Genomic DNA, 10,632 nt, shown 5'->3' on the forward strand with positions numbered 1-10,632 from the left:
CTCCAAACTCTTAACTATAACTAAACTAAACTAGAACTCTAACAAAAACTCTAAGCTAAAACTCTAAGCTAAAACTCTAAACTCTTAAATATTACTACAATAAACTTCCACTAAAACTAAAACTCTAAGCTAATACTCCAATCTAAAACTCTAAACTATTAACTAAAAATAAACTAAACTAGAGATAAAACAAAAACTCCAAGAAATCACTATCAGTTAAAAACTCCAAAATGTTGACTAAGACTAAAATAAATTAGAACTCTAATTAAAGCTCTAAGCTATGACTATAGGCTAAAACTCTAAAATATTAAATATACCTAAAATAAACTAGAACTCTAACAAAAACTCTAAGCTAAGACTCTAAACTAAAACTCGAAACTCTTAACTAAAACTTAACCAAACTACAACTTTAAGTAAAACTCTAAGCTATGACTCTAAGCTAAAACTCTAAATTCTTAACTGTAACTAAACTAAACTACAACTCTAACTAAAACTCTAAGCTATGACTCTATGGTAAAACTCTAAACTATTAACTAAAACTAAACTAAACTAGAACTCTAACAAAAACTCTAAACTAAGACTCTAAGCTAAAAACTCTAAACTATTAAATAAAACTGAACTAAACTAAAACTCTAAGCTAAGACTCTAAGTTAAAACGACAAACTTTAACAATAAATATACTAAACTATAAATCTTACAAAAACTCTAAGCTAAGACTCTAAGCTAAAACTCTAAACTCTTAACTTTAACTAAACTAAACTTCAACTCTAACAAAAACTGTAAGCTAAGACTCTAAGGTAAAACTCTAAACTCTTAACTAAAACTAAACTAAACTAGAACTTCAATAAAAACTCTAAGCTAAGACTCTAAGCTAAAACTATAAACTCTTAACTAAAACTAAACTAAACTAGAACTCTAACAAAACCTCTAAGCTAAGAGTCTAATATAAAAACTACAAAATAGGAAATAAAAATTCACAAAGCTATAGAAATAACAAAAAATATTATCATTACAAAGCATAGACTCCAAATTAATAAATAAAACCGACATAACCTAAAACTCAAGAAAAAACTCCAAGCTAATAATCTAAGGTCAAATACAAATCTCTTGACTATAAATATACTAAACTAAAACTTAAACAAACACTCTAAGCTAAGACTCTAAGCTAAAACTCTAAACTCTTAACTAAAACGTAACTAAACTATAACTTTAACTAAAACTCTAAGCTAAAACTCTAAACTCTTAACTAAAACTAAAATGAACTAGAACTCTAATTAAAACTCTAAGTCTAAGCAAAAACTCTTAACTATAACTAAACTAAACTAGAACTCTAACTAAAATCTACGCTGAGACTCTAAGCTAAAACTTTAAACTCTTAACTAAAACTAAACTAAACTAGAACTCTAACAAAAAACTCTAAGCTAAGACTATAAGTTATAATCTCCGAACTCTGAAATATAACTAAACTGAACTTCAACTCTAAGCTAAGACTTTAAGGTAAAACTCTAAACTCTTAACTAAAACCAAACGAAACTAGAACTCTAACAAAAACTCTAAGCTAAGACTCTAAGCTAAAACTATTAACTCTTAACTTACTCGTAATACTAAACTAAACTTCAACTCTAACTAAAACTCTAAGCTAAGACTCTAGGCTAAAACTCTAAACTCTTAACTAAAACTAAACTAGAACTTCAACAAAAACACTAAGATAATGCTCTAAGCTAAAAACTCTAGACTCTCAACAAAAACTAAACTTAACTAGAACTCTAAAAAAAACTCTAATCTAATAATCTAAGATAAAACTCTACGCCAATGGGTTAAAGAAAAAAACCGGATAAATGTAGGATAATTTCTAAGTCTAAAAACTTTAGTCCGAAAAAACTAAAAAAAATTTAAAAAAGGGAGGGAGGAAGGGAGGGGCTCAGGGGTTTTGGGGCCCGGAGGGTCTTTGGGGGCTTAGGAGTCATTAGGGGGCCCGGGAGCCTTTGGCGGCCCGGGGGGTTTCTACGGGGTTGGGGTAGGGGGATCAGGGGCCTTTGGGGTTGGGGTAGGGGGGTTGTTGGGGTAGAGGACCTCACAACACTGTTCAAATGGAACTTGTGTATTATAACGACCACAGAGTTTCACCATCAAATCATCTTCTAAATCATCTTCTAAAATACCTCAAACGGTTCCGCTTAAATCATCTTCTAAAATGCCTCAAACTGTTTCGCCCAAATAATTCCCTAAAATGCCTAAAACGGTTTCGCCCCAATAATCCCTAAACGTAATTTATGCGTGTTCCTTTTTTTTTGGCATCCCTGCGCTGTCACATTTGAAATTCCTAGGAAACCCTTTCCCGCGTTAATCTCTTCATCTCTAAGATCAAAACATTCGCCCGGAGACAATTCTCCTGGATGAACACCTACGAATTAATCAACCTTGACATCATCCATCAAACATTAATAAACTTCGCCCCGGAGACAATTCTCCTGAACGAACACCAATTTCTCAGAAACGTGTTCTCCCTGGGGATTCCATGCCCATATATTGTGCCCCGTCGGACTGACAGCACAAGTATTCTCCCTATGGACTCCATGCCCATATATGGACTCCCGTCACGAACTCATGAGGTTAGGTTAGGTTATGCAATCAACTTCCCGGAAATCCATTTCCCCTGGAGATTCTATGCCCATATATGGTGTGGGGTCAGAGTTAGACTCAATTGTAGATGGCAGCAGGGGTGTCGTCTGGGAGGTTAGGTTAGGTTAGGTTAGGTAATCAATTTCTCGGAAATCTATTTCCCCTGGAGATTCTATGCCCATATATGGTGTGGGGTCAGAGTTAGACTAAATTGTAGATGGCAGTAGTGGTGTCGCGTGGGAGTCATTATGCCCTCCCTACTACCAATATTAATAAACACATGGGGACAAAGGAAGTGACTAAATTTGATTTAGCTGCGAGTCTGCATTCATGCCGACCACATAATTTCCCTTTGAGAGAAAAAAATGGCAAAATTATGGAACTGAAATATCAATGCAAAATGCCAAATTTCCATATCAAATGTCATCACGTTATGGCATTGTTCAAATAAAACTTATTTTTACCTTGATTATCCTAATAAATTCATTCTTTATTTTTTCTTTCCATTCTTAAACAAATTTTATCTTTACCTTTTGCATTATTACAGCCAAACTAATTATTTTCCCCTAACACACGCGTGATGACCCATGAGAAAATCTAATGTCACTTGTGTTTATACTTGTTTATATGTTCTCCAGAGCAGTTGCATCTCGGTCCGGCTTTGTCTAATGGTTGAGATAGAGAATGATTCTACCTTTTATATCTGTCTACAGTGGGCATAACTAAGGTAGACAGGCATAGAGTACCAGTAATTCAAATAGTCTGTCAGTTTTGTGAGCCAATTGAAGGCAATTGGAGACCCAAAAATGATTCTAAGATTTATGACCAACCACGGCCACAAGACTTGCAAGCAGTTGGACGACTTAGATTGTTCATATTATATGAGCCTGGCGAGATTTTTGGATTGAGTCATAACGCATAATGTCCACTGGTCTTGTGGGAAAAACAGGGGGAGCTGAGATATTTCCGAATACTTTGAGTTTTATATATTGGGAAAGCCAAGTAGAATCGCAGTGGGGGAGGGGAGACCAAGATTTTTAAGAGTGTATTGAGAAATCGCCAGAGGGGGTATTGGCCTGCAACATCTATCATTTGCAAAGTTTCTTTGGATCCTTCACTTCTTAGAGGATTTGGATACTAGTAGAATTTGGATATTTGTATGCTAGTAGATACTTTGGAGACAGAATTGAGAGATTAAACAAAGATTTGTAGAATTGTAGAATTGAGAAATTAAACAAAGATGTATGAACATTTAGATATAAAGCTTATAGCATGTAAAATATTGTTGTTATTTTAAAACTCGACAAGCTTATAATGATACACCAAACGGTATATTCCTATTCATCAGTGAATAAGGACAATATATGCCGGTATAATTGGCAAATGACAGCAAATCCCAGCCTATCATTAATATTCAGACCTGAAAACAATCACGCTTTAAGCGAGTAGTTTTCATTATCAAGTTACACCTTATGAAATTGAAGTTACAATTAAGAAGTTGCACCTTAATGGCAGGCACATAGGCAAGGTTTTGTTCTAGGAAGAGCAGGGAGGGGCAAGACTCCGGAAACTGTAAAAAAAATGCAAAATATTCAGAAAATAAAGAAAATTATTGGATCAATCAGAAAAAAACTGTCCCCCTCCCCCCTTTCCCTGTGTGAGTGACTACTTTATGGAGTAATTCGGAGACTTTGTTTTATATATATTATATTACTTCTATTTTTAGTAGAGTAAATAAAGCTCAAACTTGCATTTGTCTTCAGCAAAGGTCCTTAACATAAGACTCCCTTGATGGCAGGACAAAGACGGCTGGCATATAATATGATGAAATGAAAGATGTTAAAAATGGCATTTCCGGAGATCCATAATCCGGTACAGGATCATAAGTTGGGGGAAGACCAACGTAGTCCTCAAGTATCATTGAGAATATCGTCATTGCAGCAGTAGAGCCTTCTTGCTTTTGTTGAGTGAGACTTTGCAGGTTTTGAAGCTGAAACAGAAAGAAATTGGTTAAATTTGACGATATATTATCTAAAGCTTTGTTATATTCTTACTTGTATCTATTTCATGTTTTAAGTCCTTGGTTAATTGTGGTGTTAAACTAGTTGAGCAGTTTAAGGAGGGGTTGCCAATTTAAGAAGGGATGGCGAATTGCGATCTTGGAGACTGATTTTATTTACGTTTGGTTGCCACCTAAATTCAGATCTTATTAATTACTCCTAGAAGCTTGGGTTGTGAAAAATTAAAGTTTATTGTGAAATTGATTTTGAGGGTTCACATACAAGTAAACTTACTGTGACAGTGGCAAGAAGTACCGTTTCGATTTCACATTGAACAAGGGGCCGGAGTACGAGGCCGAATCACCAGAAACGCCTCAATTTGACAATTTCAGTGGTTTTCAGCTAATTCGAGCTGTAAGGTGTATTAGGTTGATTCAAATCCGTCTTGTTTTCGGCTAAAAGCAATTATTTCAACCCTGATCTCAGCCATAGGGTACTTTCAAACACAACTTCAGGGATAAAGAAGTCAGCCAGTTTTTACGGAGGGAGGGGGGGTTAAAAAATTCTTATGGTCGAGAATTAAAATAGCTAATTTTTAGGAAAAGTCCCGTTTGCAAAGCAGATGAAAGGACTATTTATTTACTGTTGGGAAGTTGTTTCCAAAACATTTGCTTGTTGCAGAGAGCTTGAAAGATTGTCAGTAAGCTTTTAATCAATATTGGATTTGGTCAGAAGTTATAAAGGATTCGTAGCGCAGTGTCACTAATAAATCGCAACTATCGATATAGCAATATATCATAAAAAAACATAATAAAGCAAAACAAATATAAAGTCTTGTAATAGTATTCATAAAGAAAGAATATTTTTTTTTCTGTAACTTTATAACATAGTCCGGCTCGTAGGCTACATATTACAACTGTTTTTTTTTTCTTTTTTAATTTGATTTCTCAGTGAATTTCGTAGATTTACAATCAGATAGAAATTATTACCATGGATCTATTAACAAGATCTCTAAAAAAAAAAGGTTAGTTTAAGGGGCGCTTCTGTCAATGAATAAATTTTTAAATACGTATCTCCATTATGTCTTAGAAATACTCTTCATTAGTGCCCACCCCCCCGCCCCCGAGCTACCCAAAGCTCAGAACTATTTGTGCCAACGACAAAAAATAAACTTAAAGAATAACAAACTGATCCAAAACTCCATTTGGTCGAATCAGATACATGGTTTGGATAACTTTCAGTCATTTTCATACAACTAGTAGCATTACACTATAGGATCGATTAATAAAATGTGCATTGCAATAATTCCAACACATTTTTAAAGTAAAGACCCCCCCCCCCTCTATAAGTCTAAAGCCCCCTCAAACCTTATGGAAAGTATCAATCCCAATAAAACAGTACGGAAAGTCTAAACCCCCATAAAACCTTATGGAAATTGACGTTTCTAAGTAGAGACTGGTCTTGGAATTCAAACAATATTCAAAAAAAAAAAAAAAATGCAAACGAGTTTGGGTAACATGTCAGGAAATTTGGTTGAAAGACTTCAGTTGGTAATTAGAATTCAGGTAAGATCCATGCCAAACTAGAACGAAAATGTGTCCAAGTTTTACACCACGGCCTCTTGGTTTTTACGGATAATCGGAGTACACCTCAAGAAATCCTAAACGTTGAGGGGAAAGTTGAACTAAATCAATACATACATTATGCATACAGATGGTCAAAAGGGCGTATCAGCAACGCCTTTTCAACGGCCGATCAATATCAAGCTGAAACTTCCAATGGCATCGTGGTTTGGGGACGTTCAACTGGGCAAAAAGCAACATGTGGACACTAGTACTGCTATTAATACTGTTGCTACTACTGCTACTGTTACTACTAAAGCAACACTCCAACTGCTACTACTGCTCCTACTACTACCACTACTACTATAATACATGTACTGTTAAGACGAAGGGTTTGAAGGAATAAATTTGACTGAATATAGAGGCGATTTTAATCTAAATCAAAACACACTATGTTCATGTTCAGGTCCCACTCATCTTAGTTTCTGCTCGTTTTGAGTTTGATTCGGTTATTTATTGTATTTTCTGCTCGTTTTGGGTTTAATTTATTTATTGATTATTTTTTTGTTACCCTTGGAAAACTATATACCTTTATATCTGCTCATTTTGGTTTAATCTAGCTCTTTACTTTTCTTTGAAAAACTTAATTCATGGAAAACTTTTATGGATTACTATATAGAAAGTAGTCATTGATTCCCAATCAAAGCTCTCACTTAAAAGTTACAAAGGTGCCTGATCAGTGCTATTGTGCAAGAGGATAGGATCCGACCATGACGTGTTGACTTATCAAGGCTGTATTCACACTCACAACCAAAATAGAGAGGTCACTACCAAAATAATCAAAAAGTAAAGGTTTACCTCCAATGGACTTTGTCTAATGGTCTAAATTAAGTCGTTTTTTTTTTTTTACTTGCACGTGTCCAACCCATTTACTAGCTGGATAAATAATTCTTTTGTGTTTCAGCAGAAAAATGTCTTTATTACCGACATTTTTGACAACAGTTAAACAGTCTAAGAAATATTTGGGGGAGGGAAGGGGCTTAGACCATTCACCTCCAGCCCCCTCAGATGATGTCACTTGTGACGCCAGCTAGCAGTTTGCATTTATTGCTAATACCGAATAGAATATCCATAGATTTTACATGACGTCATCATACATGAATTTTCCCAATTGATGGATAAATTGGAAAATAGTGTCAAAGCAAACAATATATCATGCCAACTACAGTTCTTAGCAAATTTGACAGTTTTGGGAAGGAAAAAGGTGTATGGTGCCCTGTAGGAAAGAAGAGTAAAGTGACGAAGAAGGTGAACATCGTTACACCTACTGGAATTTCTAAGCTAGGACTTGGTGCTAAAAAAGTGGAGTTGAAAGATGACAATTCGGGTCAGATGGACAAAAAGGAAGCCAATGTTTCGAAAATTGAAAAGACAACTGGTCATAAAGACATTGATCCATTCAAAAAGCTAGACAAAGAGATCATCACAATTGCCAAAATGTTATCCATATTTTATAGATCCCCAGAAGTGAAAAAAAAAGATTCACATTACGGAAAGAAATAAGGGATTCTATACGACAGACAAGCTCACTTTCAGAAAAATTAAAAAGATACCAAAGTCAAATTGGAAAACGTAATTTAGATAGAATCTTTTCCAGCTTTTATTTTCAAATGACCAAATTGCGTTCAACCATAGACAACTTGGAAAAAGAAGTGGATCCAACAGGAAGGAATGGCGCATCAGAAAAGAAAAACACTATCATTGTAAATGGTCACGAATTTAAACCTGGATGCAAATGTTTTCGAGATTTTTCCAAGGATTTTAATTTTTTATGGGTCATTGGTAAAGGAGGCTTCGGGAAAGTTCTTTCAACGGAAAAGAAAGGAACTGAAGAGCTTTATGCAGTAAAGACCTACAAGAAAATTATGGATGATGTAGATTTGGAAGATTTAGTTGAAGTCGCTATGGCAGAGAAAAATGTCCTATCATTGCCCTCTAAACCCCATTTCCTAGTTGAGCTATATTCCTGCTTCCTGACTGAGGATCGATTACATTTCATTATGGAATATGTTAGTGGTGGCGATCTTGTGTTTCAGATTTTACAGAGCGGTAGATTCAAGGAGCCCGTTGCGTCTTTTTATGCAGCTGAAATTGCTATCAATTTGTTCTTCCTTCATTCTCAAGGAGTCATCTACCGTGACCTGAAGTTAGCTAATGTTCTGGTGGATCAAGACGGACACATAAAGCTTGCTGATTTTGGGATGTGTAAGCTTGGCATTCAAGGAGATAAAAAAAACGACTCAATGAGCGGTACCCCTGATTCCCTTGCACCAGAGATGCTACTACAAAAGCCGTATGATAAATCTGTAGACTGGTGGGCGTATGGAGTTCTTCTATTTCAAATACTTAAAGGAATACTACCTTTCAGGGGTGAAACTCCATTAGAACTTTTTTCTGCAATCATTAAGAATAGTATGTCCTTTCCCATATTCATGTCAAAAGAAGCCAAAGATACTTGCGAAGGGTTCCTCACAAAAGATCCAACTAAAAGACTTGGCTGTGGGCCAAAAGGAAAAGATTACATAAGAACTAATCTTTTATTCCAAGATATTGATTGGTCAAAAATTGAAACTAGACAATTCCAACCCCCTTTCAAACCAAGAGTCGATGATAAGAAAAAGGCAGAGAACTTCAATAAAAGTTTTAAAAAGGCGAAGCCAAATTTAACTGATTTAAGTGAACCGGAAAATAGTATGGAACAGCAGCTTAGCGGTGAAGAATTTGAGGGATTCGATTATGTAAATCCTAACTATTAGATTGAATTTTTTAGACACTGTAGTGAAGTGATAGGAGCATATCTCAAGAGTGAATTTCTGGGAAATGAATTAGTTGAAATTAAATGTTTTTTTCTTTTATTTATGTTGAAAGGTATTAAATAAATATACAAAGAACCAAAATGTTTTAAATTATACAAACAATGAGTAGTACAAAAGTAGTACAAAAGGTTTAATGCGTTACAAGGTCAGATGTAAGATGCTTCAAAGGAGCAGGTTTTCTGGTGAAACTCAAGTCAGTTCTTTGGTGCCTAGGTTTAGCCTTACCAGAGGCGTAAAAAAAAGAAACAAAATGCGTGTAAACATATTTTTTATGCGTCCAGAAGTTTTCTTGTCCCCCCCCCCCCCCCAACCTCTACGAATTAAAAGACTGGAGTCACCAGATGGCCATATTTATAGGATTTATTTCCGCTGACACTTGTCGCCAATTATTAAATTATCTTACGCCCTCAGCTTAATTTAGGGAAAGGTTTTACTTGTCCTTTTCTTCTTTGGTTGTACTTTTAACATGGGGTAAAATTGTTTATTTTTTGTTGCAAGAGCATCAGACATCCTCCAGTAATATACATATCATTACCTTAGATCCCACTTGGCTGGTCAATTTTAGAACAATTTTTGCTACTTTATTCCGACGATAGTTGCCCTTAATGGTGGGTAACATTAAGAAAATCCGTTGAAATAAAATGTTTAGTGCCCTTTTTAAGAGCCAAAATTTATTCGAGGGCAGCAAGCCCCCTCCCCCACAAATCGATTCCCTAAACAGATCGAATCAAAATTTCGAGTTGGCATATTTAAAAAGTCCAGTAACTATGTCTCTTGGGATATCAACCCCCCCCCTGGGATGTCGCATTAGGAAATTTGTAGTAGTTGTAGTAGTAGTGGTAGCTGTTCGTTTACTATTACTACTACTACTTCTACTACTGCTACTATTACTACAACTACTATTATTACTAGTAAAGCTAAGAGTATTAAGGTGAAATTTTCAGGAAATGTTAAAAGGATGTTGAAATAAATTGAAATATACTATGTTCATACAGGTTCCCTGAGAAACTTGTATCCTTGATTATTGCTCTGTATGAAAATACCGAGTGTTGCGTTCGGACCAATGAAGGAAGTATAAGGTTTTTCCATATTATGTCCGGTGTCAAACAGGAGTGTGTTCTCGCTCCCCTCCTTTTTTTCCTTGTAATCGATTATGTGCTCCGAGATTGCACGGGGTTTGGTATTCAACTCCGCGACAATAAACAAGTGGCAGATCTGGATTTCGCCTATGACATCATCCTGGTGGAGACACACAATAAAAGGCTGCAGGACCTTCTTTTTGTCATCCGAGAGAAGGCAAGACATATAGTATCTAAGAACAGCGCAGGAAAGACAAAGCGCTGGGCAAAACGTGATTCGCCACTGGACATGAAGTGTGGAGTTACCACAATAGAGTAGGCTGTAGAGCTTAAATACCTTGGAAGTATACAGTTCAACATATAGGATCTAGCGAGAAAGAGGTACTGTCGAGGATTGGACTGGCCAGTGGAGCTTTTAATCGACTAAAGCTAGTTTGGCGATCAAAAAAGTACTCCACCAAACTGAAACTAAGGCTTTTCAACAGTAACGTCC

At 35.7% G+C, this 10,632-nt stretch overlaps 1 protein-coding gene across 1 annotated transcript in view; it reads left to right on the top strand.

The window, feature by feature from the left end:
• The window catches only part of LOC148947321 (uncharacterized), a gene marked incomplete at its 5' end in the record, with an annotated part of 29,456 nt that extends 20,456 nt beyond the window's left edge, over positions 1-9,000 (top strand). The window contains 2 exons of the mRNA XM_089096571.1: positions 7,413-7,683; positions 7,842-9,000. Coding sequence (XP_088952697.1) covers positions 7,413-7,683; positions 7,842-9,000 — 1,430 coding nt within the window. The remainder of the gene's footprint in view (positions 1-7,412; positions 7,684-7,841) is intronic.
• Between the last annotated feature and the right edge of the window lie 1,632 nt (positions 9,001-10,632).

The sequence above is a fragment of the Artemia sp. Qi Xiang Cuo genome, chromosome 11, assembly GCF_049724085.1.
Source record: "Artemia sp. Qi Xiang Cuo chromosome 11, ASM4972408v1, whole genome shotgun sequence".
Lineage (NCBI taxonomy): Eukaryota > Metazoa > Arthropoda > Branchiopoda > Anostraca > Artemiidae > Artemia > Artemia sp. Qi Xiang Cuo.